General features: G+C 41.4%; 1 protein-coding gene across 1 annotated transcript; it reads left to right on the top strand.

The window, feature by feature from the left end:
- The first annotated feature begins 5,284 nt into the window (after window positions 1–5,284).
- LOC119729877 (aspartate--tRNA ligase, cytoplasmic-like) lies at window positions 5,285–21,333 on the top strand. Its single transcript, XM_038202666.1, has 14 exons — window positions 5,285–5,449; window positions 6,371–6,452; window positions 7,028–7,115; window positions 8,121–8,213; window positions 8,753–8,855; window positions 9,082–9,184; window positions 9,882–10,025; window positions 10,399–10,510; window positions 11,108–11,242; window positions 11,821–11,912; window positions 12,892–13,094; window positions 14,124–14,247; window positions 15,325–15,436; window positions 19,112–21,333. Exons 1-14 carry the CDS (start codon window positions 5,421–5,423, stop codon window positions 19,273–19,275), a joined length of 1,584 nt encoding a protein of 527 aa, XP_038058594.1. The 5' UTR covers window positions 5,285–5,420; the 3' UTR covers window positions 19,276–21,333.
- The last annotated feature ends 6,263 nt before the right edge of the window (window positions 21,334–27,596 follow it).

Genomic DNA, 27,596 nt, shown 5'->3' with positions numbered 1-27,596 from the left:
AATGAGGCTTCTATATACCAGGGGCTGCATCCATGGACTTTGATTTTGTATCGAACGACTGTGGCACCGATTCTATTCAAGTATTCTTAGAAAGAATGTCTGTACAATGTAAATGCATTCTTGGTTGGGTTAATGATGGCCGTGCCTATTTATGGGTAAAGCATACGGTGCTTTGTCAGCCGGTGAAAACATCTACTAAGTTTATGTAGGCCATATTCACTTTTCACGCAAGTTTTCATTAGTTGCTGTATATGTGTTACCATTGAGACAAGAAAACAAAAGATACCAACAATAGCTGAGAATTGGTACAAAATTTAATACATTTGAAGTAAGACATGCGCCGGAGAGGGCCTCGTTTCCGGAATATCAGAGAAATTTCTAGGGGATGTGTTATGTAACAATATAGGGTCACTGCATGGGGAGGATATGCCCCTCCGTCTTCAATCGTGCACGTTAACAAACAAAAATGGCTTGGGCGTGTTGCCATAACAAGCTTGACTGAATTGGCTTAGTTACTGAATAGATCAAAATGGAACTATCGAACACGGGGATTTGGGTTAAAAAATCGAACTGTTCTTTAAGAGCTATTTAAAGGCACTAAGCCAAGACGTCAAAACTCTGCATGAGAGGTAAAAGATTAACCCTCATAATTACTGAGTGAAACCACAGGAGAGTACCGTAATTATAAGTCCATTCAAAACAGATTTAGCTGCTTGTTTACAAAAACGAAGTGACGTCTTTGACTGACCATCAGAGGTCCCCACAGACACGCTAAGTAATCCTCGGATGTTTTGCTCCTTTTCATAATCAACAATGATGTAACAAGGAATTATGCTTAGCGATCTGCTACCAAATAAATCGAAATACACTATCAACACATGCATGTCTATTATCGCACTTGACCATGTAAAGTGCTATCACCGCATGCCCATGTGTATGCACAAACATGAACTACACAAGTACAAGGTGACAATTCGTTAAAACTTTATGTTGTCCATAGTCATCCTGTGGACAGTTGTGCATTTACACTTTTGATTTGGGTGTCAACAAATATTTTGATTGATTTCTGCAATACTGTTTACAAACCAACATTCACATGTTATATCCTGATGACCAATAAATAAAAGAGGTCTAGTTGGGCATAATGACTGGTGTTAATGTTTAACAGTGCACTCTGCATGTGCATGCTTACCGATATATTTTCATAGTACATTGTATGTCTCAATTTTCAAATACAGTGAATGATTGAAAGAAATTAGACGGAGCTATCAGTTATAGTTATTGACTTATACATTTTACGTATTGAATTTTTGCCGTCCGCCTTTTTGCCCAGAAGAACTTACCGACATTTGGTGGATGAATTCAAAAGATTTTCACCCGGGAGTCGACCTTGCCGAAGTCAGCAGGTCGGAATTACATCTCCCCGACGAAAAGCAAAACTAACTCCATCCAAGAATGCCTCAACAAATGCAACTTTATAGTTGATTGATGTACATGTTTAATGTTAACGATACGATAAGTTTCTTTAGTTGATTTTCTAATAGCACTAGAAATGTTTCCCAGTCGCAAGTTTGTGTTTTAAACTTTTAATCCAACAACTTTGTTGTAAAATGCAGTATCCTGCTGCAATTTTTTTCAACCGTTAAAATGATTAATATATGTTTGCAAAATAATTTTGGACTTTTCAATTTTGCTGGAAAAATAATTCGAAAATTTTCGCGACGAGGATATACTTTTAATATAACCATCCATTTGGTGTCACTGGATGCAACATTCTTCCACTAAATCCTATTGGAATAACCCATAACAATTTGAAAGACTATGAGATGTTCTCCTCGGAAAGATCTCAGTTTATCTCGGTAACGATTCATTGTAGGTAGTAGCTCCGTCTTACGTTCTCCCATGCAGCCTCCCGCTCCCGAGCCGTTTCCAGTTTTCGGCGAGCTTCTCCACTGAGTCTGACGGGTTTACCGGTCCTGGGGACGGTAGGGTAAGCGCTGTCTTGAGGTGGTCCGACCACGGGGCGCAACTCTCCATTGTCCCGACCGAACGACTCATGGAGCACGCTGGTGCTTCCCCTTCGCTTGGAGAGGTAGTGCCGAGACGGTGCGGAGTCGGTGGGCTTCCCTGCAAGTCCGGAGTCTTGCTTGGCGGCGATGCTGCTGCTGTCTAGACCGGGAGCTTGAGTCATCTGCCCGTACCGGTCAATGTCCTCAACTACGGCAATAGACCTGCGTCTCCTTGCAAGACTCGCTTGTGAGGGTTTACGGGGTGATGGCGATATGATATCGCCGATAGTTTCAACGTCATCCGTTATCAGCTGAGATTTGGATGGTTGGTACTGTCTCGTACCCGTGCCCGTAGAACTTGTGCCAGTGTTTGATGTGGATTTATTTCTCAAGTTAATTTTGTTTGAGTTCCGTCCCTGGCCATGTGCAGCCGTTTCGTAAAACCATGGGGATGATGAAGAAGATGATAATAATCCAACTAGAAGGCTATCATTTGAACCACTGTACAAACTCCGTGTAGCGCACGATGAGTTTTCCGATCCCTCGGATACGCCCGAGTCTCCCTGCATGTCCTCGTCAGCCCTGGGGGAGTTCAGCTCTCGCACCGGGGTCATGATCTTGACGTTGAAATGCTTCCGCGGACTTCCTCCTCGTCCCCGTGTCACTAAAGCACTAGGTAGGGGTCTGCTGGCGTCTTTCGCGGCATCAGAATCAAACGCGGATTTCCCTTTTCGTTTATCTTCGTACTCGGCCAGCGGCTGGCTTTCAAGACTTTTATCATTCTTGTCTTCGTATTTGAAGACAAATACAGCATTTCTTAAATGACTGCCGTGGTTATTCTTGTCATTTGAAACTTTAGGAATATGGGATTCTTCAGCAGCAAATGTTATGTTCGCGTTCCGCTCGATAATGTCTTGTCTGTTGCCGTTGGCATCAATCTGACATCCCTCTGTAACTGGATTTGTCGTCGCGTTGATCACGGGAAAGCTCGTCGGTATGTTGGCGTCCACACTCCCGCGTCTCTTCGACTTCCCCTTGGGGTCACACTTTGGCCCCGCTCTCGTTGTCTGAGAGGTTGAAGCACCGGAGTTCAGGGAATTCCGTCGCGTTATACGTCGCCGGGGACGCGGACTGATTGACGAATTATCTCCGGCCCCATCAGCACCGATTGCTGCTGATGTTGGGACGTGTGATCCTCTGCTTGCCTGATCTCGAGAGCTGTTGTTCGGGTTCTTCAAGCTATAGCTCGAAGTGATCGCTCCTGGCCTTAAGCCCACGAGACTGCCGAACGATTTGGTAAGCATCCGTTCAGATGATCTTTCGAGTTCGATCTGTCTTTTTCTTCGGTCGGCGTCCAGGATCGCTTTCTGCTTCGACAGGTTTTGCTCGGCGCACTGAAGGGAAACTTTCACATCACGGCGGTTGTTGGCGGGACCCGTTCTTATCTTCGGGAAACTCATGGCGATCTATCGGTCATCATTTCGGTGCGTGTTTCATGACAATGACGACGTCCATCCAATTGTTGATGAGGATTTTTCATCCTGTCGCAATCAAGAGAAAATACCACGTACACATTCCCAGCATGGAGTCAATGTTCTCTCGTGACTGACGAGTTCCAATTGTGTTGGTCACGTTGCCCACTCCTCTCGACAAAATACCCAAGCGGGATTATTGGTGAACTCAAGGCAGTCACAAGCACAATGTGTCTTCATTACCAACAATGAACCCACTCGACTATGACAAGGGGTCTCCGGTTATTATTGTTGGCGAGTTTGTTGGCACATCTTTTCGAAATGTCTCACGTTCCTTTCATTGTTGGCTCTGTGCATCGTGTATGCTGTGCGTTTTAAAGGTGAAAACTTTGCCGCTGATCAACGACCATCGGAAGTAAGGCTGGTGGCTGGTGGCTGGGGCGGGGTGAGCTCTGTGAACAGGTGCTGATTGCTGAAGGCGTGGTGCCAAATGGCCACACCGTACTCTTTAATCCCCGGAATTTTAAAAAATATATTCCTTTCAGTGGGCTTGTGAGGGTATGCATTTACTGGTACAGTCTTTTTAAACGCTCATCGTCACTAAAGTTCAAAACCACTTGATGCCATTTTTTCCTGACCTTTTATGGGCGGGGTCGTAACATTAAACAGGGGGGGGGGGCCTTCGCGCGCGCAAAAATAAAAACAATCCAGATAATTTCACTTTTCTTTTTGGCATTTCGACAGCTCACACCTAAGTACTACGTCACGAGAATAAAAGAATTCTAGAATGTTGCCTCTTTTGATGTGAAAATGATGTTAACAGAAAATCTAGATGTAATGGGCAATATTGGTGTGTTTCCCCATCCGGAGTAGTGAACGGGGGTGGATAGAATGTTTACATGTCAGATCTTAATTTTCTTGTTCTCCTTTAGGGGCGTGTGCCTTTTTTTTGCACAAAAAGGGGTGCATCTTATGAACGAAAAAAAAACAAAAAAAACCCAAATCTAACCCCATTTTGTTTCAAAGACATTAACCAGTTTATGAAGAGCATTATTGTTTCTATGAAATTATAGCCATTAGCCAGTACGTCATTGTTTTTAAGCGGACCAAAATATCAAAAGTGGTAGGAAAAGAGTGATTTCACATAAAAGGCCACATCGTGTTTTCTATTCGAGGGGTCCAAAAGCGCGCCACCAGGGGTCAACTTTCAGTTTTCATTGTACATTCTTCATTTCGGCTAAAAAAAAATACCCGGAAAAAAACAACACATTTCTGGATTATAATGGCATCAATAATCCCTGAAACTTTCAAAGAATGTACCCGAAATTGCATCGGAGATGCTTTTTGACCATAAGCCAACTGGCCATGCTTTCCGCCATACCTCCTGGAGAATGTTTACTCGGTTCATTATCGTGTGACCACGCCCTCTTTGGCCAGTCAGTCCGCCTACGTACCGTGACTGATCATGGAGCTGTGTTTTATAGCTCCATGGACTGATGTAATGTTTTGAAATATCCAGGGTTGAGGGATGAGACCACGCCCTCTTTGGCCAGTCAGTCCGCCTACTGTCGGGTTTGCTTACAAAATATTCTGAACGTTTTTTATATGTGGCGTATCGTTGCTCAGATATCGACTGAGATTGTGCTAATTCACTTGAGACCGAAGATTAAATTAAACTTTGATTTAATTAACTTAACTTCCGGTTTTTCCTCATGCATAACACAACACGTGCATACCCCAGGGAAAAGACTGGCACCTTGACACCAGCATGCCTGTTGACCAAATAGCGGGTTTGGGAACAGACTGGAACAATCGAGGTCGAGGTCATTCTGCACAAAATTCACGTACGTACACGTAGACACGTTGCTCAAGATTCTCGGACGGAAAGCTTTCCAGGTGTTTCCTTTTTGGCTAACATTCTGACGTGAAATTATCCATAATGTCTGAAGCAAGTCCTGCAGGGGAAGGGTAATGATTTCGGAATAGTTTTGAGACTAATTTTATGCATAAATCTGCTTATTACCAATTAGTGTCACTGTCAGGCCTGCCTAGTGCCATTTGCACGCACTGCACCAATAACGTGAAAAATGTAATCACCTTAGAAAAGTTTGAGATTGTAAACTGAAAAATCGGTAATCCTTATCTTTAGGACGCCTCTATTTTTACGAGTTCTGTTCAAAACTGACTTTTGCAGATGACTGTCATGACTGTCCAGTACCAACATGACCAAAGTGACTTTTGCACTGGCTAGTAAAGCATTAGCCCCATAAATGTGACCAATTTACTGGACTACCTCCATAAATAAAGGCCACACTTCCACCATGTAAAAAAACATGACGAACTTTGTTAAATTTTGATTTTCACATTTAGGCTTAGTTTGTATTTTTTTTTTTTTTGCTTTTGATTAGAAGCATACTCACCCTCTTTATAGGCTAATCAGAAAGTGCTGCCTTTTTCAGATGTCTATTTTTCGTGAAATTTCCATATTCGTTTGCACATGTTTGCGTATCAAAATTTCAACATAGAATGTCACGAAAATTAGACATCTTGGCAATTAATTATGCCAAAAAGACTTGACCTCGACATTCTGACCTTTCAGCTGGTGCTTTCTATATCGGGCCTCGTCATGGATGTCTATAAATAAATCTAGACATGCTAGACATGATATTATCTATTACTCTTTTTGACGCTGTGAATTGGGCAAAAATGTCTGTGGTCACGCGCTCTGTAACGATATGTTATGCGATACCCCAAGCAATAATTAGAGCCCTATTGAAGTCTAGGCTGTTTCTTTTTTTAACAAGAGCAGGCACGGCTTTTAAGAAATGTCAGGTTGTTGATTACAAAAAAAATTATAATGTAGCATTTTTGTGTTCTTGCATTTAAAAGAGCACCTTCCAAGAAGGCACTGAAGAAACAGCAGAAGGAGGCGGAGAAAGCAGCCAAGAAAGCTGAGCGTCAGGCCCAACAGGTACACCCATGGAAATCAGTCAACTTCCTACATCCAAAATCTACCACCCAGTTTGCCCCCTTTTTTTATTGAGGATTTGGTACTGCAGTGCAGGGTCAAGGCAACATGGCATGGGTCTTTGATGTTCTTAAATTGCTTATTTCGGTCCTTCATGTAGGTTTTGTAGACTTTTGCAGGTTTTTCACAAGCTGAATGTAACCAGAGTTCCAGCGCCTGGAAAAAACCTGGAAAAGTGATGGAATTGTATTTTCCATTTCTAGGCCTGCAAAAAGCCATGGAAATGACAAAAAAACACATTGACTCAAAAATATTGTAAAGTATATAATTATTCTATGCATTCCAACAATGTGCATTTTTTAAATTACGCTTATAAAAGGAAGCAACATTTGTATAGCTGGAAAATAGACAAACTCTATTACTGGAGTAAGATTCAAAAACATTATGGGGAGAGCAACTGCAACATTGTTATCAGTTGAAAGCTCCAAGTAGTTTATGGTTAGCGGTTTCCCTGAGTTAAGCAGTTGGGTACGGATGGATCGATTGTAACATGCAACTGTTACGCTTTGTTCTTGCAGGCGGCTGATGCAGAGGCTTCGGAAGGGGAAGATTACGCCAAGGACCGGTATGGAGTGTCTCGTATGGTTCAGTCCCATGAAAAACCAGGTATACTATTATTGGCATTCGTGGTACCTTTGAGAATGACAACTTTCTATTGGTTCTGTGCATGAACAGAGAGGGCGGCATTTGAGAGTCTAGTGGACAGGACACGTACTGCTTTACGAGGGGAGAGCGCACAGTACGCACAACTCATTTTATTGTGAATGTGCACAGAGCCATAGCATCTTTGCGTGAACGTCAGGCATAGTGGTGTGTATTTACGGGTAGTCCGGAACTTGGTACCCTATTTAAAGCTATAGTCCATCATTTGTAATTTGTGCATTTTGTTCGTTTGAAGCAACTCAAGTGCTCAAAATCTAAAGTAGGGTTCTGAACAACTAACCTGATGAACTTTCTGCTCAGCTTCAGCTGTACATTTCAAGAAAAACAGCATTCTAGGATCTCGATTTCAAATCAAAAGTTGAATTGGGCCTGAATTCAGCGTCCGAGACACGTTCTTACTGAGCCGAATGCAGCTTACGCGGTGTCGCCCACTGATCCGACGAATTATAGATGGCGCGCGTGCGTGTGCGTAGTGTCAACGCTTGCGGGCGCTTCGCTGAATAAAAAAACGAACTACTAACGGAAATTTCCAACAGTGCGTCTTAAGAAGCACCGTTGGAAAAGCCTTCTTTCGTTGATTTCTTCAAAATGACAGCATGCCACAAAAGAATAATTTCACAGGGAGTTTAGTCCCCTTGCTATCTTTCAACCAAGTATGTTTTTCAACAATAATTACGTCAGTCACTTTTTGGATAGCTGCAAATGATGGACTGTAGCTTTAAGTAAAACATGGGTGCCCGTAAAAGACCGTGTTATGAAAATTGAAGGTGTCTGAAGGGCTTTATAGCTTTACGGTGTAAACTGCAGCCTTCGCAAGCATCTACTGTCGCGCATTAAAAATGCACATAAATGTGAAATCTGTGGGAAAAAAAATAAATGTGACATTGTTAGGATTCTGGAAACAATTGGAAAGGTTGACTGGAATCTGTGTTGTTTTGGTTCCTATAGATCGTAAGTTGGTGAAAGTGAGCACGTTGAACTCTGACGTGGCTGACCAGACAGTGTGGGTCCGTGCTAGGCTACATACCAGCAGGGGCAAAGGTAGGGTATTATGAACAACAATTCCTCCCCTCCCACCGAGTACATGAAAACATTCCTCAACCCATTTCAGTTCCTTGAGGAGTATACAACTTGATGGTTGAAAACAACTCCAGGTTTACTGGTACATGTAGGGCTACTTGAGAATAAGGAATAAATACGGGCACAAGGGTGGATTTCCCCTGTATCCCAAACGCACACCGGAGTGGTGGGTTGAGATACACGCTATAAATCTTAATCACGTTCAATGAAGAATCCTTTGGTCAAAGATGGGGTATGTATAAATCTTCAACCCCACCAGTCATTATGGCAACATTTTGGTTATTATAACTTATTTTTAGTAATGAAACCGAGTATTCTTCAAAAGCACCCTAGGCACTGTAGCTCACAAGCTTGAAGAAACCTGTAGAGAGAAGACAGTGAGAAGAACTTACAGTTTTAGAGGTGGGAGGAAAACCCCGGAAGAATGTTCTGGGGAAAACCCACTGAATCAGGTAGGGACTGATTTGTTAATTTCAGTGTTTTCAATGTTTTTGTGACAGGCAAGCAATGCTTTGTGGTCCTACGTCAACAGCAGTTTACCGTTCAAGGAATCCTAAACGTTAATGAGACCATCAGCAAAGCTATGATCAAATTCACTAGTGGGTGAGTCCAGAAAAAAAGGTTATTTCTCTTAATTTCGTAGAGCTGTTAACAAAAACCAGCAGATGTTGGCAACAGCATGTGCACGTATCTTATGCCACACTGCACGTTGCAGCTGCACTTGTGATACGCACATTGGCGCATTTATCTTAGTTGCGATTGGTCAAAACGCTAACCCTTGATTTGGACTGTTATCCGTGTACTACTCTCGTTGTGTTTGTTGTTTCAGAGTGGCCAAGGAATCTATAGTGGACGTTGAAGGCGTGGTTGCTGTTGTGCCACAAAAGATTGAAAGCTGTACACAGCAGGATGTAGAACTACGTCTACAAAGGGTAAATAGTCCAAATTTGACCTTTTTTTTTTTTTTAAACTAACCGCCCTGAATCCTTCAAAGTCCTCTTTGCCAAACTGGAGGAATTTGGAGAATTGAGGTTACATGGCAAATGTGCGTTACTGATTTTGTAGGATGCACTTTGGACGGACCAGGATCGACCTTGTGTTGTTTTTGCTCAGCCATGCATAAATATAGGCCTGGATTATACTTGAAATTCTCAGCACTGCTCCAGGATGTCACTGGCCAAGCCTCACCATTATTGACAGTCACTGCCGCAGGATTTTGCAGGATTCAGGCTGTGGTCACCCCTCCACGGACCATATTCAAGAAATGATGGAGGAATTTGCAGGATTGAGGCTACATCTTAGCAAAAAGGCCTAGGGAGTTAGGGTTATAGAAATCTTTTAAAGTTTTAATTAAAAGTGCTTTTAGTGCTAGTCTTTAATTCCTTTTTGGTTTGAATTTTCTCTCAAATTCACTTTTTCGGTATTTAAAATATTCATGCCAATTTCCCACATCTGAAGCTGCTGTTAACTGATGCTGTGATTGCACTCATTTTACAGTTTTACTGATTTGTTATTAAAGCTTAAATGAGAGTTGTCAAAAATGCAGAATTATCCCCAAAGACTCCCATGGATTTTAAAAGATTTTAGAATGTTAGGGTAAGTGACATTTCTATACTTTTGCTGTGGCAGTTCTATGTCATCAGCCAGTCGGTTCCCCGCCTCCCGCTCCAAATCGAGGACGCGTCCCGGCCCAAGGGGGAAGAGGAAGAAGGCAGCCAGGCCCCAACGGTCAACCAGGACACGAGGCTGGACAACCGCATCCTGGACCTCAGGGTGAGTGGTGGGTCAGTTCAGTTCAGTTGACCCTGTCTGAGTTGATATGTGGTGGTCTGTGGTTGATATGCAGACAGGGTTGTAAGCCTCAATAGTCTATTGCAAAACAAGAATATCATAAGTGGATCGCAAACAATCGTAAGTAAGTAAAGAGTTTATTTGAATAGCTTGTCTCTTGACTTGAAACTGGACTTGCGATTTGACTTATGATGACTTGTGATTGTTTGATTGCAACTCTCTTTATACATACAATTTATGACTTTACTTCGCATTAGACCATTCCAAGTTCACCATTTCAAAATCGTTTTTCTTTGATGTTACTCTTGTTTCATTTGATCTGCATTGATATTGTTTCTTTCCGTTGTTGATGCAGACCCAGACCAATCAAGCCATTTTCCGTGTGGAGGCGGCAGTTTGCCAGCTTTTCAGGGAAGCTCTCAGGAAACGAGACTTTGTCGAGATTCACACCCCGAAAATTATCTCGGGTGAGTGATTTTTTTCTGCGCAATCCCTGTTTGCCATCTTCAGGGCATTTTGACCTTTATAGGCCTTATACATTTGTTGATAGGCCCGATGTTGTGGTTTTATTCTGGTTTTGTAAAATGTACAAAAATGTGAGTTTAAAAAGTGAGTTGCTTTGTAATAGGGGACTTGTTTTTTTGCTGAGATGAACTAGTAGACCCATCTGCTAAGCCCTGCCACATTTTGTTTTGACCTGGGGTCAATCTCAAAGAGCTGCTTAAGCACAAAATTTGCTTAAGCACAAAAAAACCTTGCTTAATATAATCAGGTTTTCGACCAAAACTCCATGCGATGTACATTGCTTATGACTGGTATTTAGCTGTTGTTTACTTAGCATAACAATCACATGGAGTTTTAGTGGGTAACCTGATTATGTTAAGCAAATTTTTTTTTCTGCTTAAGCACATTTTGTGCTTAAGCGACTTAAGCCAAATGACTGCCCAACATGACAATGATACTCGGACACTGATACTCAGACTATGCCGAAATCTGTTGCCGCGTACATTGTAAACAATCCCCAAGAGTTAATGGTATCTCTGAATGGTTTGTTATCTCTGCAGCTGCTAGTGAGGGTGGCGCCAACGTCTTCACTGTCTCCTACTTCAAGACCAATGCTTACCTTGCCCAGTCGCCCCAGCTGTACAAGCAGATGGCTATAGCCGCTGACTTCAACAGGGTCTTCACTGTCGGAGCAGGTATGTATCATAACAAATTTGGAGGTCCGTCTTTTAGCTTGAGCAGATCTTAGAGATGTACTATGCGTCCTCTTCAACCAATTTCATTTCTTTTCCTTGGAATTCTCAACTTGTATGTTTTATTTTAACAAAAACAAATAATTTTGGTCTTTTTTTCAGCATCTGCAGACTTTTTCGAAAAAGTTTTTTTTCATAAACAGATTCACTCTGCAAGTAGGTCGGTTCCCAGTCTTTATTTTTTTTTTTATTCTGGTACAGATGGAAAACATTCTACCCTGTGAAAACTGAATAATTGTGGGGCTGCAAATTATTCAAAAGTTGTGTAGTAATGTTTCCATCACTAAATTTGGGCCATTTTTATTAAAATTTGATGTGTCAGTCTAAAGCAGTTCAACTCAAAACCAAATTGTTATGATGAAACATGAAACGAACATGGAAAGTACGTCCATATTTAAAAGAGCTAGGTTTGTGACCTCAAAATGAGGATAGTGTGGCCATATTTTTTCACATCCAAGCTTACTGCATGTGTAAAGTTTAAGTCCAATCAAGCAAAGAAGTTTTTTTTCTCCTTGTTACAGTCTTTAGGGCGGAAGATTCCAACACCCATCGTCATTTGTGTGAGTTTGTGGGGCTGGATCTGGAGATGGCCTTTGACTATCACTACCATGAGGTAGGTCTCTTGCAAAGTCATCCTTGACCCTGGAAATTAAAAAAAATCTGTCATGAGCAAATATGGCCCTTCAGGCCAGCATTTATCTCCAGGTTCATGAAAAAAAACTGAGAATATTTCTATTCCCCCCTGGATGGAATGCCAGTCCAGGTAACTCCCCAGCTACTGCCGGTAGGTCTACCCATCTACTCCTGGGTGGAAACAGGCAAGTGGAGGTGAAGTGGCTTGCCCAAGGACACAACATAATGGCCAGTAGAAGTTCCCTGACTCTCTGATCATGAGTCATGACTCCTCACCACCAGGCGACACATGACCCTTAAATCCCATACCAAATTTTCTTCTGGAAGCAATTCTTTTCTCAATTCTGTCAATTTCTGGATTATCACCCCGGCGCAAAAATTCCATCTTATAATAGTTTATGCGGTACCCGCTGCTATGTACAACAGATTCGAACCGGCCAACCGATCCCGTTAGCTCGGTGGTCGAGTGGTAAGACATCTGCACTAGAAAGCAGGAGGTCGTGGGTTCGAGTCCCACCCGAGTGATTTTTTCCAACTTTCACTCGGGAGGTAACACACTGAGTATACAGTGTTTAAAAAACGTCGGTGAAGGGCAAAACTTAATTTGAATTATTTCTGGATTAGTTCTAGTTTGTTGATCAAGTCCCCGAACTCCAAACCTTAAAAACTTCCACTCAAAAAAAAGTCTTTCAAAAGTGTGTGGAATTAGCACATGTGCACTGCCAGCTAGAAATGTAACATGTAAGGGCTCACACCAAGACTTTCAGGAAAATTTGTTTGCCCAAAAAATATTTGCCCCCAAAAAGAAAAATCAACTTTAAAAAAAAGAAAAAAAGTATTAACCAAAGAGGGCTTCTTGGAAGGTTCCAAAAAAAAAATAATACTAATAATAATGCATGCTTGCAGGTTTGAAGCAGTGTTTCTATACTCACAGTGAAATGTTCTTTTTGTGGTATTAGGTAACTGATGTGATTGGTGGAATGTTCAATGACATCTTCCGGGGTCTCCGCGACCGCTTTCCCACGGAGATCGCCATGGTCAATAAGCAGTTCCCGGCTGAGCCGTTCAAGTTTCTGGATCCTCCGCTCCGCCTGGAGTTTCCGGAAGGTGTCAAGATGCTGAAGGATGCGGGAGTGGAGATGGGTGACGAGGATGACCTCAGGTAAAGATGTGAACAAATAAAGTAAAGCGTTGTTGAAGGAAGTCGTTCATTTACAAGGCTGAAAGGCACTGAAGGTAACAGGTTGCCTCTGAGTGGTGTGGTAGATGTAAGTGTGATACATGACCTAACCTGATACCATCCACAAGGAACTCATTACCAAGTTGTGTTTGCTTGGTAACATGATCTTTTTGTGCAAGTTTTGCAGTGACACGTGAAATTTTTGTATGAGGTTAGAGGAATTTCTGTTAACACAACACTTCAAGTTATTACTGCTGCTGTGTGTGAGCGAGCATCAACTGACCATTTTTGAAATGGGGGAGGGGGGGTTGTGTCAACAAAATTGCCGACAGACTCATTCTGTGCTGGAAGGTAGCTAAGAATGTTTTCCTGGTCCGGGAAACAAAAAATGGGGGGGGGGGGGGGGGGGGGGTGGACACCATCCTCCTCTAGGGAAGAGACGGAACATGATCCGACATAACATGTACATGTAGGTGGCGCTATTTGCGCTGCATATGTGTGACAGACAAAGGATTTTGCCGATAGTGTAGTGGTGTGCATTTACGTTATTACGGGAATCAGATACTCTATTGAAGTAAAACACGGATACCCGGGTACTGGTAAAGAGAAATCCAACCCCAAAATTCAAATCCTGGAAGGTGTCTAAGGGCTTTATAGCTTAGTGGTGTAAACTGCAACTATCACGAGTGTCATCTGTAAAGTGCACATGAACATGAAATCTGTTTTGGTTTTCCATGTAGCCTGGTTTCATTTGAAAAATCCCTACAAATGGCATTCAAAATCTTTCTTTTTCATTGTTTTAGAAGTTACTAAGTAATTTGTAAAGTTGGGTACAGGTACCCAATCCCATAATCATACTTGTTATTGTGTCAGAACCGTTGCAGCATCCTTCCTTTTTCCTCTTTTTGTAAACCTGTACCACTTTTTAATGTGTTGCTTTCTCTTATTGAGAAATAGATTAAGACATTTGTTGGATGATTCCTTTAAGTTGTCGTCTGTTTGATTTTCCAGCACTCCCAACGAAAAGTTACTTGGACGTTTGGTGAAGGCAAAGTACGACACTGACTTCTACATTCTGGATAAATACCCGCTGGCCGTGCGGCCTTTTTACACCATGCCGGATCCGAATAACCCTGTGAGTATGTGCAGTCATGTGCAGTGTGCATAGAAAAAAAATGGAAAACTATTATTAATAATAGGTGATTCTGTTAAAATTCTAACTTCAAAATTGAGAGTGTCGCTGCATCTGTAAGAGTGGTTTATTAAGCATTGCAGTGATACAATTACTGCGCTCATGTTTTGCAGCGGGTCGGGTGGACCAGGCCAAACCGACCCAAACATTATAGATTTAAACCGAATCCGAACCAAAACCGATCTGAAATCCCCTTATCCGACCCGACCCAAGCAAAAATCCGAACCGACCCGAAACTGCACCAAACCGAAAAAAAACCCTGAATGTCTTGCTTGGGCGACTGTGTTCGCTTGTTGTACCTGAACTTAACTGCGTTGCGTGAAAATCGTCGTCTCTCAGTAAAGAATACTACCGTACGGTACGGTGAAGATGAACAACGTTACCTACTAGTTGGCCTGCACATTATAGACTGTGCGTGATAGACCGCAAACCACATGCACAGTGGGTTGACGTTGGTCATACTGGGCATAGTAACTTTGCAATAATATTGCCCTGCGTGAATTTCAGAATTTTTAAAAAAAATTTGGTTTATTTTGTTTTTTTTCAATTTTAACAAGATGGCTTAACCGAACTGACTCCTGGAAAAACCAGTTGGATGAGTTGGACTCACGGTCCTAATGTTGCATCGTTTTTTTCACAAGATGGCTTTACCGAACTGACCCGACCCGAAAATCGCAAACGCAAAATCGAAACCGACCCGACCCAATTGAAATGATGGAAAAACCGACCCGACCCGAAACTCTCTTCGTTTTGGGTCAGGTTTGCACAACATTACACACCTCTGATTTAAGAATGCAAGGTAAAAGAGATTTATTGCTTTCATTAAATTAAATAGCATACCAAATTCTGTGGGTCAGTTATCTGTAAATAATTGATTTGGTAATAAAAAGGTTATCAGAGCTGAATTGGATGTGATTTTAGGCCAATTTTTTTAGTGGGATTCGTGTTTCACTTGTTCGTACCACAAAAGATTCTCTCTTAATTTGGTTTTTGGCATGTTTTTATGCGGACTTTTTGCAGAAATACTCCAACTCGTACGACATGTTCATGAGGGGAGAGGAAATCCTGTCGGGAGCCCAGCGAATCCACGACCCGGAATTCCTGTCGGAGAGAGCAAAGCACCATGGGATAGGTAAGGACTATGCACACAAAGTAATATGGGTAGAAGTAGGTCCTTGCTTGTCGTTGTAGTCATGACTTCTTTGAATACCTGTTTTTGTGCATGTGGCATTTTTACTGGTCACAGCAGGCCTATTTCTGCCCCTTGCAACATTAATGTAACTTAAAAATTAATGATGTTTTGCTTACAGAAACATGTCAAAATGGTTAAGTACATTGTATTAATGCAACATATTGAGAAAAAAAAAATCAAAATGGAAAAAAATTGTTATTTTTGACATATGTGGCTCTTCGTGAAAACGGTGACGAATTGTGAACAAAATGAACGAAAGGTGTGGGAGACACTGTCTTGTCTTCCTGGAAAACAAGGCATCAAAACCCAAGGTTATGACGTCTGTGTGTAGAATTGATTGCCCCTCAGGTGCTGCGTCTATCTCAACAAAATTAGGTTTTTGATTGAATTTTTGTTCTATTCCGCGTTTCAAGCATTTTCTTTGGATGAGTTGTCAGTTGATTGCCAGTTTATCAGCTTCGGAGCCAGTTGAGTCCCTGGACAAAATGTGATGAGAGAGAAGATTGAGACTCAATTAATTATACTCCAAGAACAAAGATAATCATGTGCCCTGAGGCAAACAAAGTGACAGTGGACTCAGGAAGGACACAGAGTGAATTAACTATCTGTCTAATGGTAGGACAAAAAATCTAACATTATTTAAAACACAGATTTGCTGTCAGGATTTCCCTAGTTCTGCTGGCGTCATTGCAAGACTTCATTACATCGTCAACCCTCACTAAGGCCATTTTTCGCAATGATGAGGTGCTGTTTAACCATCATGAGTGGTCAATGTATGAAAGGCTGTGTCGGGACACTCTTCAAACAAATTACATTTTGGAATACTCTATTTTCCTAGGTGTATTTGAAGGCAAATTAGGGAACAACTATTGCAACCTGACGCCACTTCAGCGGTTGTGTACAAAGTTTAAGGAGACTCAAGACATTTTTCTAAGTATTTCCTAACAAAATTGGAAATGTTTGTCAGTTCCAGATTCATGTCTTATCATTTTTGCAATGATTGACCTTCATTGAGATGAAATATGAAGAAAAAAAGTGGCGTCAGGTTGCAGCATTTTTTCCCAAATTAGTATTTTATACAATTCCTTTAAAGGAATTCTCAGAATCTCAGGGAATCATATTAGCCTATCTGAGATTTGGCAGACACAATAGCAGGGCGCTGTTTGGTTTGGGTAAATACTAAAGACTTTACCCAAATCAGATAGCACCTTCCTATTGTGTCTGCCATACGGAAAGGCTAATTGGATTCAGATTCTCCTAGTACAGGGACCTGAGCTAGTGGTGTGCACTTACATGTAGTACGGAAACCGGCTACCGTATTGAAGTAAAACAAGGGCACCTAGGTGCCCATATAAAAGCAACCCAAAAAATTCAAATCCCGGAAGTTGTCTAAAGAGTTTTATAGCTTTACAGTGTAAACTGCAACTCGTCGTGTGCCCGGCAGAAGGGCATATGTGCATATGCCCTTATGCAATAGCGCGTAATGACCAAAATGTTCCCAGCAAAAGGGCATATGCAGAAAACTGCCTCCATTTGAATGAAATTTAAACATTTTCGTCAGAAATTAATACGAGTTGATCCAAAACTTATGATTCATACGTGTGACAAATTTCAAATTCGTACGATTTATATTACGTGTGGGAGAACATTGGATACATAATGCGCACGAGGGAACAATGGAACCTTTCAATGCAATTTTCTTGAAAATGATTTTTGCATCAGAACGCTCATATGCCCTTCTGCCGGGCACCCGATGAACTTTTGTGAGCGTCATGTGTCGCGGGTTAAAATGCACATAAACGTGAACTCTGTTTTGGTTTTCCATGGATCCTGTTTTTCATTTTCGCATTTCCCCACGAAGGACATTCAAAACCTTTCTTTTTCATCGTCTGAGAAGTTACTAAGTAGTTTTTAAAGTTGGTTGCAGGTACCCGATTCCATAGTGTGGCACAGGTTCCTGACATGAGCGGTCGGTACCCGGGTACCGGTACCTGGTTCCGATGCAAACCCCTAACCTGAGCTCAAGCAACTGAAGCCTGAAACGAAGCTTGAGAAGCAACCTGATGTTTGAGACGCGGCACTAAAATGAGGACATAGAGAAATTATGGAAAAAAATTTGCAACCTAACGCTAGTTCAGCGGTTGTGTACAAAGTCTAAGGAGAGTCAAAAAAAAATTTCTAAGTATTTCCTAACAAAATAGGAAATGTTTCTCAGTCCCAGATTCATGTCTTATCATCATTTTTGCAATGACTGGCCTTCATTGAAGTAATATATGAAGAAAAAAGTGGCGTCAGGCTGCAGCATTTTTTTCCCGAAATTATTACTGCTGGCTGTCATGCTCAAGAACACAAGGACCGTGATTCCCGGGTGGAATGGACCAATTAAAGGCATTTGCCTGTAAGCTCCACCCACCTTAGGTTTGCATGCATTTCTCACAGTGCTTCTGACCAAGTTGGACGGAGCTATTGTGGTCACATGATCAAAAGCCGTGATCTAATTGGACAGGGCACACTGAGGAAGAGTCTATTCCTGGTTGCAATAGTAAGACAACTTTAACCACAAGACGATAATACCCTACTTGTTTTTTATGCCCCGCGGCGAAGCCGAAGGGGCATACTGTTTCCGCCTTGTCCTTCCGTGGGTGGGTGGGTGGGTGTGTGGGTGTGTATGTGTCCGGACAAATCTTGTCAGCGCGATAACTTGAGAAATACTTAACATATGAACTTCAAATTTGGTTTGTGGATTGTTCTTGGTAATCCTAAGAAGCCTTTCGCATTTGGGGCCAAAAGGCCAAAGGTCAAGTTCACAGTGGCTAAAACAATAGAAATCTTGTCAGCGCGATAACTTGAGAAATATTTTACATGTGAACTTCAAATTTGGTTTGTGGATTGTTTTTGGCAATCCTAAGAAGCCTTTCGCATTTGGGGCCAAAAGGCCAAAGGTCAAGTTCACAGTGGCTAAAACAATAGAAATCTTGTCAGCGCGATAACTTGAGAAATACTTTACATGTGAACTTCAAATTTGGTTTGTGGATTGTTTTTGGCAATCCTAAGAAGCCTTTTGCATTTGGGGCCAAAAGGCCAAAGGTCAAGTTCACAGTGGCTAAAACAATAGAAATCTTGTCAGCGCAATAACTTGAGAAATACTTTACATGTGAACTTCAAATTTGGTTTGTGGATTGTTCTTGGCAATCCTAAGAAGCCTATTGCATTTGGGGTCGAAAGGTCAAGTGTCAAGTTCACAGTGGCTAAAACAATAGAAACCTTGTCAGCGCGATAACTTGAGAAATACTTAACATATGAACTTCAAATTTGGTTTGTGGATTGTTCTTGGTAATCCTAAGAAGCCTATTGAATTTGGGGCAAAAAGGTCAAGGGTCAAGTTCACAGTGGCTAAAACAATAGAAATCTTGTATTTATTCTGAGATTATAGGGATTAGGGATTAATTCATATAAAACCTACAGAAGACACTAATGCTGTCAATGAATGTTCCATGTGACCAAGGTACATGTAAGTTGATGTTAAAAGAGTGGTGTTATGTCATGGGAACAGTCACGGTTGCGGGGCATTTGTGTTTGTAAACACACCTGACTTGTTTTTGTTTTGTTCTGCAGACCTGGAGACAATCAAGTCCTACATTGACTCGTTCCGTTTTGGAGCGCCCCCACATGGCGGTGGTGGTATTGGCATGGAACGTGTGGTCATGTTGTACCTGGGACTGGACAATATACGCAAAACCTCCATGTTCCCTCGCGACCCCAAAAGGCTTACCCCATAAATCTCTTCAAATATCTGTATTTCTGACTCATTGAGGTAAATCTATATCTCACAATAGCGTCACACGGTATAATAGGCCTTATATCCTTATTTTTTGGTTTGGTTTTCTTTATAAATGTTTCAGAATGCCTTTTTTTTGCCTGCAAATATTTTGAAGTTGATCAGCTCCTACCTTGAAGGAGGAAAAGTAAGAAATGAGGGTCAAGGTACTAGACTGATGTCAATAAGTCTGTTACTTTTCCAACTTTGGCATGGCTAAGGGTAACCGACCAGTGTACTTCATAAAAAATGTGGTTGAGAATTGAATAACATCTATGCAGTGTGCTTGATATTGTTGACATGTTTATTTTGAGAAGATAGGTAGTATAGACCAATTCGGGCACCGTCATTTCTATCACTGAGGCCCCCATCAATGGCTATTAGCTATTGTTTGGGTAACTGTCACAGAACAGTTGCTCTGTACAATAGCTAGCAAAATGATTTCGCCATTGGAGGGGGCCTTCCGTGAGTGAACGGTGATCATGTGACCAGATTCCTCTATAGGGCACGCTCTCTTTCTCTTCTTTCTTTTTTTGGTCAAACTCATACAAGAATATTTTGGTTTAGATGAAGAAAAATAAAAGTGCCTTTCAGTGTTTATGGAATGGAATGGGAAATATGGGAAAAAGAAATTCCATATTGTACATGGAATGATAATACAACAAAACAGTCTGTTGCAAGACTTTTTTGGAAGAAGAATAGGAAGAACTCTCTAGATGAAGAACAACTTAGAAAAAGAAAAATTGGGATAAATCAGGAAAAATGAATGATTGTTACATGATCGTTATCCAACTCAACAGAAATGAATCGGAAGTCACCATCAGAACTACTTTGAGTAAAGTGGCCACAGACAAATCTTGCGTTGTTATGAACTGAACCTTTGGATTCCCATGTCATTGTTTCAGAGTTTTTAAGAGATTGAGCAAACTAAAAATCCAAAAGAACGGCTGAGTTAAGCTGTAAATGCATTTTGAAACTCTCATTTTATAAGCGATGAAGTGCCTCTAAGACTTGCTTCGCTGAATTCCCTGTTGTTAACGTGCGCTTGGTAATAACAACTTTGGCTGTTGACTTTTAGTTGTATTAAGCTTTTCAGCGGGCCACATAGTAGGACTTAATTAAAAGATCATGCTTAAAATTGTAAATCCTGGTAGTGTTTTCAAGCCACACTGTATTATGTTGGTTAATGTATACAAGGTATGGTTATTACCCTCAAATAAACCAGCATGGGGACGGATAGCTCAGTTGGTGGATCACCGTTACGGTGTTCTGGAAGTTGGTGGTTCAAATCCATTTCCTGTCGGCTTTATTTTTGTTTAGATTACATTTGCCTCTACATACAACATATATATAAGATGTTTTAGTTTTATGGACCAATTTTGACTATATTCTTTTTTTTTCTTCCGGTGGTAGGTCTCACTCATCCTTGAATTTTGTTGTGTCACGTGCTCTCATTAAAATATGTTCAAGTTCAAACTCTGCCAATGTTACAGTGTTAGTGATTTAATGTACAGGGTGGTCCAACAACAGGTTAACACTTTTTCAGACGCCCATTTCTCAACATAGGGAGACATGTTGAAATGTTTTAAGACATTTCTAAACTACAAGATCTTGGTAGTATATGCTGAAAATGGCGTTGAAAATAAAGCCTAATTAGCCTTTGAATGAGATATCGAACAAAATAAATCCACCTTGTTCGGTTATTGAATACATGTAAATAATTTACTAAGTTCAAATTACTTTTGACCAGACAATTATGCAGGCTTATCACTCTGTGTGTTATGGGTGCAAAAACTACCCTAAAAAGCTTCCTTTTGAGGGGTTAAAAACGATCAAAAAAGAAAGAAGAAATTCTTCCGTTTAAATAAAACAAAAATGGAAAATTCGTTGTAGAAGAAAAATGAATAGAGTATGTTGAAGAAGACAGGGTAGACAACTCTGAGGGAGATTCTGACATTAGCTGTTGCCATGATATGACAGATTGTATTAAAGTACATGCATGCATGTCAATTACCTGAAACCATGGCCGGTGTTAGCAACATTTAGCGTGATGTTGAATATCGAAATTTAATGGCCCAATATTTTGATGCTACGGCCAACTTTTATTTTCTTTCCCAACGATTTCCTTAACTTTTCATTTTTTTTTTTTTTTTAAATTGATTTATTATACACGTATTTTCAATTTCAATTCTTATAAATCTAAGCCCCGTCTAGACAACTTAGGCCCTTTGCCTCTTTCGAGTATGATTTTCGCCGCAGGGATCCCGCAATCTTTCTTTCCAATTGACCGCCAAAATAATGAACCCAGGTAGCTCTACTAGCCTCCACAAATATAATACACACACAAAGCTTACCAATTTGACCTCAATGCGTCCTTTGTCCCTGTGATAAGATTGTATTTTCTGCAAGGCTCGTCTTCAATTTCTGTGCTGATTTGGTTCGGGAATTGGATCACGCGGGCGGCCGCAATGAAATTACCCGCGAGTCTGCCGAGTAGGTACAGGCCGAAGGTGCTCGGCAGCAAACGGCCGCATCGGGCAATTTACTCTAAAATAGGGAACGGGAGGGGGGGGGGGCACCCACCGCTCGAGACTTGTCCCCCTCCCCTCCCCCCCCCGCAGCGGCTCCTACTCAGACTTTTAGAAGGTAGTAATGAGCTTTTTATTGTTAACACACTACTGCCCCTACAGAAAATGAGTCCCCTCCGGTTAAGTGACCCACCCCCCGTCAATTTGGACCTCTAACTTACTTTCCTCTGTTTTGTCGCGTCAAGCAGCACTAATTGGAGATGAAGCTCAGCTCTTCACGCTTACAAAGCATACTGTTCTAAAACAATTTGAAAGAGTGTGAAAAAACTCAATTTAAGAGCCATACAGCGGGCAACTCTTTTCGAGTGGTTTTCAGTCTTTTAGAGTGACGTCTGCATCTGTTTGAGTGGTTTTTCACTGTGGCCCATAGTGAAAAAAAACACGCTCTAAAAGAGTGACATGAGTTCAAAACTGTGGGGGACAACTGAGAGTACTTTTTCACTCATACTTTTCGAGAGTACATTTTATGTATATTGCACGTGTCACCAAATATGTTATTACCATGATAATGCTATAGTCTACGAGACCTAAAGGCAAGAGTCTCAAAAAAGCTGTGATATTATTCAACCCCCCCCCCCCCACATTCTTGCTCTATGTTCTGTCTTGGGACACGGCTTTCAATAAAATAACGCGATTTTGCAATCATGTCTTACCGCTACATGATTGTGAACGTATACATGTACATGTACATCCAACGGCAAGGCCCCATGTCCACCTTGAAAATTGCATTTGTAATTAATTCGCAGAGGACCTGACTATAAGATGTACATTAATATGTACACAGTGAGGATCCGGTGCACATAGTAGGCATAAAAGCATGGAAAGCCTCGAGCTCAAAGATACAAAGTTAAAAGCATGAATTCAATTCGAGTGATGCTCTCGACTCACCGAAGTTTCCTTGATGCAACAGGCGCTGCTAAGCTCCAGGTAAGGCGCATCAACACGAGTCCTTAAAAACGCGAAACAAGTTGATAGGACAACTATGTTACAAGCTATATAGACCTACTTCACGTCAAATTGTTATTTGTGTTTTGTGTTGAGACATTCACTTGCTACTCAATATAATTATTAAGTTTGAGTTAATGATGCCCCTTTTCACAGCCATGTTTATGGCGGCCATTGTGAATTTCAAAACGTGGTTTCGGAGTCCAAAGGCCGAAATTGCAAATTACCCGCCAACAAAATTAAGGAAACGATTTCAAAGTGTTCTACCAACCCACTCAACTAATTTCAACAAAGACATATCCTTTTATTACTTCTCAGTGATTTTGGACAGTAAACCTGTTTTTATGATTTTTGTATGACTGGTCTTGTTTCTGATAAACATCGTGATTTAACAAGCAACTTTTCCCAAGCCTTATACGTATATCTCGTACGTTTGGATCTAATGGTCCCCAATGGTTTCTGATGTGATGGATGCGCATGGGTTAATATGCTGTTCATCAAATTACAGGAAATGTTTCAACATGGTTGCCCTGGAAACCCATGTCCTGAAATTTGGAACAATTAGTGGTAGTAGACTTCCTACAATGCCGCTTTCCTAAATGTCAACGTGCCGTGGCGAATCAGGGCGGAGGCCTCTTTGGCGCTAAAATAGGTCGGCATTAAAAGCAAACGTAGTTTTAATTTTCCTAAAATGAAAGCGAATAAAGCGAAGGACAAAAAATGTATTATATGCTTGTTACAAAATACGACCTTGATTAAATAATTCAAATTTACATAACTTAAGTTGATTAATCATTTATCCATATAGAATTCCAAAATTATGCAACTTATACAGTCAGACTTATGCCATGCACAATTAAAAATAAATGATGAAACAGTTCATCATAGTCACAAAGCATTTTCTCTTCTTTTTTCTGGACACTGATTCTCCGCGACGTTTCGCGGAGAATTGAAAATTTAAAAAAAATGTCAACCCCGTGATCCCGAGGGATGTTTATTAATGTGACATCATGATGACGTCATCAGGTATCAACTAACAATTGATTTGAGTTTAAAAAGAATGACTATCGTCATTCATTTATAATGCGTGAACAAAATGGACAATGTTTATACTTCGTGATCTGACAGACTTGACCTCTCCTTCCGGGGCTTTACCGGAAGGTCAAAGTTAGGTGACTTCGAAATTAAACCTATCGCGGTAGAATCGCGTTAACGCAGCTTGTGAAATATTGCCCAATTACATGACATACAAATGGACGCGGAACGCGCAAAATCTGAGACAAACAAACCTAAACATACAGTATCCCATAGGGTTGTCTAAGGGGCGTGGCTAACTCGCAAACAGCGATAGTTCAATACAAAGAAATGCCTCGAAATCAAAAGAGTGATCTCTGTATACTAGAGTGATAGTTGCTGACTGTTTGTGGCCCACGATTATTCTAAAATGAGCTTGTTTACAATGATAATTGAACTTTTAATATATCTTATGATTATGTCCATTTGAGAAGAAAAATGAAGTGATAAAATAGTGGGAAGGCCTGTATGAATATAAATGTCCTAAGATGATCTTATTATTAAGAAATGTGGTTTTCAGCCAACCATGGTTTGTTTTCCACTTGTGGGACCATTTGTGATGTTCCATTACTGATTTATTTTTCAAATACGTGCATCTAATTCGTTGGTTTCGGCGTTCAGATATAAATGACCCACTTGCTTCAATCTAATTGCTGAATTCTATCTTCGGTTGAGGTAATCAAATCTACAATTATTGTTAACTGTGGCTGTTCATTCAAAGTTGTCGTTAATAATAAATTGATTGGAGTGGTGCAAATTCAATTGGAGTGGTTTGTCATATCACTGATGAGCTGTGTCAGAAACTGCTGCATGATATCATAAAGTTTACCTCAATTATTTTTTGCTTTATTTACAGGTGCCTAGTATAGGAGGGAGTTTTGGAATACAGAGTGGCTGATAAACAAAGGGGCAGCATTTCAGAGATATAAGAAGCCCAACCAATGTCTACGGTGAAAACACAACACAGTCCATAAGTTCGCTCACACTGCATAACAGGTCATTTAAACTCTGCCAGCTTAGTGTTTCTGGTCAGACGGCAATTCAACTTTTTGAACAAATCTTTGCGTCAACTGGGGCTCAAGAACTAAAGCAAACCCAAACCATTATAAAAAGATGTTGGGCAAATTGTACATTTTGTTGATGGCAATATCCTGTTCGAAAGCGATTACTATAGAAGTAGGCGTGTTTCTTACTCACGCTGTGTTACTGTTTTCGCGCACCCGCATCATGCCGGCCCTCGATATCGCTCGTGACAACGTCTTCAGACGCGTGGAGAACGGTCAGTACGCTAACTTCACCCTGAAATGGGCCTACTCGCCAACGGAATGCAACAACCATAGTGTGCCAGTAGCCGCAGTTGGCCTGGCTTCCCGGCTGTATTTGGAGGAGGGCGTGGCGGCTTTCTTGGGACCACCTTGCAGCATGCAGGCGCGAGCTGTAGGCGACGTGGCCGCTTCGTTTAATCTCCCCATGATGTCCGGCAGTGCAAGCGCCCATCAACTGGACAACAAACTCCGGTATCCGACCCTTACCCAAACCGCCTTCAAATCCAGCACCATGGTTGACTGCTTCAAGCAACTGGCCTCCCTCTTCGGCTGGAAGCGAGCGGTTGTTGTGAAAGTGAGCTACGGATACTTTGTTTTCCCAAGTGGTGCTCTTGAAGTTGGTCTGCGTGAAGCTGACTTCAAACTTCACGTTATCTACTTGGATCAGTTTGGTGATATTCAGAAAGTCCTGAAAGAAGCCAAACTCAACGGCCGAAGTAAGTAAACTTATTTTCTCTATCAGATATGGTAGCTTTCTTTCTTTAAAGTGCAACATACACAATGCCGATTCTCCATCAATTATTGGTACAGGCGGTTTGAGTCTCAAGGTATAGTGGAAGTATGCAGATCCGTTTTTTGGACCACGCTGTATATACAATGTATGTGTGTCATTGTGTGTGATTGTAGAAAACAGTGGGATTTCGCGTTTTCCCGGGATAGATAGGGAACGAGCATCTTCACTGAAACAAGGTTTTATTTTGTCCAAACCTGTAAAATAGTTGTACATGCTCGCTGTGGGAGTGACGCGCCAAACAACAAGTTGGGCGTGACGAGATACCCGCGGACTGAAGTACGAACGTAAAACAATGAGTTGACATCTACGCGACTAGATTATTATCAGAACATTCAGAAAAGCTATGTGTATAAATCTCTCGTTGAAGTAACGCGCCCCATTGATGGCATTGCGCGCCAAATTGAATTGAGTGACACGCCCCTTTGGTATGAGTGACACACAGGAGTGATACGCCCTGTTGTTTAAGTGACACACCTACTGGTTGAAATGACACTCCCTTTTGTTAAAATGACATGCCCCATTGGTTGAAGTGACTGTAACTTATGTCCACGTTGACGTAGTAAGAATTTAAACCGTGTAGTGTCCGCGGCATCGAACCGTATTTCCTGATAAAATTCTCGATCTGTCGCCCCGTGGCGTAGCCACGGGGGGGGGGGGGGGGGGGGGGGGGGGCGTGGGGGGGGGGCGACAGCCCCCCCCCCCTTAAACCTTGTCGCCCCCAGTCGCCCCCCACTGAGATTTTGAGTTTCTAAAAAAATTATCATTGATCTACATGACGGCCCCCCCCGAAATTTTCCAGCCCCCCCCCAGCGCCCCCCCCCCCCACTAAAAAATTCTTGGCTACGCCGACAGTGTCGCCAAGCGGACGAGAAGTTTATTTTCACCCGAATTGCTTGGCCTGAATACGCGCCTGGCCTTATTCACGAGTCGGCCATATTGGATTGAGAGTGAGGTTAAATCTTCATTTGTTTGGAACTTGTGTAGAGAAATGAAAGCAATGACGTTACAAATTAATACCAGTCTTCTCTTATGAATAATTGAAAATTTGTAACAAACATACTCTCATGTTTTAAGCTACATTTAAAACAAAATGAAAGTGAGGCTATAGTGAATAAATAGTCTGGCACTATCCCATTCAACACTTGGCATGGTATCACTTGTTCTGGGAACGAACGGACGAACATGTTCTCTTTTTGAATAATTTCAGAAATATTTTGAACTGGCCACTAAATGCCGAAAAAAATGTATGGGGTTGGCGATTCTGACTAATTAAGATCGGGAAACGGTATCGTACAATGTTTTTTCTCACGTATTAAAATTGTGTGGAGTCGCATTTTATGGCTCTAATGGGGTCGGTTGGGTGGCCTCGATATATAATTACCAAGAAGAACCATCAATCTTTTAATAGCCGTTACTCTATTGTGGATGGCAGATGACAATTCGATCAACATGTTGATCAACGTAATTATGAGCAGCGCTCCTGGGCCTTGCATATTACCTCGACTACTTGATTACTGTAGGTCTAAATGCAAACATGGCCGAGAAAGTATTGTAATGGAGTTAAGAAGAGCCATCATTCCTTGACAGCCCTTACCTTAATTGTTTGTGGAAGATGACAATTCAATCAATATTTGATCAACGATGTGAACAGGGCCTATATTACCTCAATCAAGCGCATATCTCTCTCGTATGTGGTATATGACAATACGTTGTTATACAAATAAAGAATGTTTGTGAGTGCAATGGTAAGAATAATTCATGAGGTGAGCCTCGTGAAATGGAACATTCGTCTGTCACCGAATGAAATTATTCTTTCCATTGCACGAACGGAAAACAT

This window comes from Patiria miniata, unplaced genomic scaffold (assembly GCF_015706575.1).
Source record: "Patiria miniata isolate m_02_andy unplaced genomic scaffold, ASM1570657v1 HiC_scaffold_21, whole genome shotgun sequence".
NCBI classification, from domain to species: domain Eukaryota; kingdom Metazoa; phylum Echinodermata; class Asteroidea; order Valvatida; family Asterinidae; genus Patiria; species Patiria miniata.
Note: the sequence above shows the minus strand (reverse complement) of the source record. Positions and strands in the feature narration are given on the sequence as shown.

Excerpts from the sequence above, each read along its gene's own strand:
- LOC119729877 (XM_038202666.1), top strand. The coding sequence starts at position 5,421 with ATGTCTGAAGCAAGTCCTGCAGGGGAAGG. Across the intron at positions 6,453-7,027 it reads CTGAGCGTCAGGCCCAACAG|GCGGCTGATGCAGAGGCTTC; the intron begins GTACACCCATGG and ends TTGTTCTTGCAG. Across the intron at positions 15,437-19,111 it reads AGCAAAGCACCATGGGATAG|ACCTGGAGACAATCAAGTCC; the intron begins GTAAGGACTATG and ends TTTGTTCTGCAG.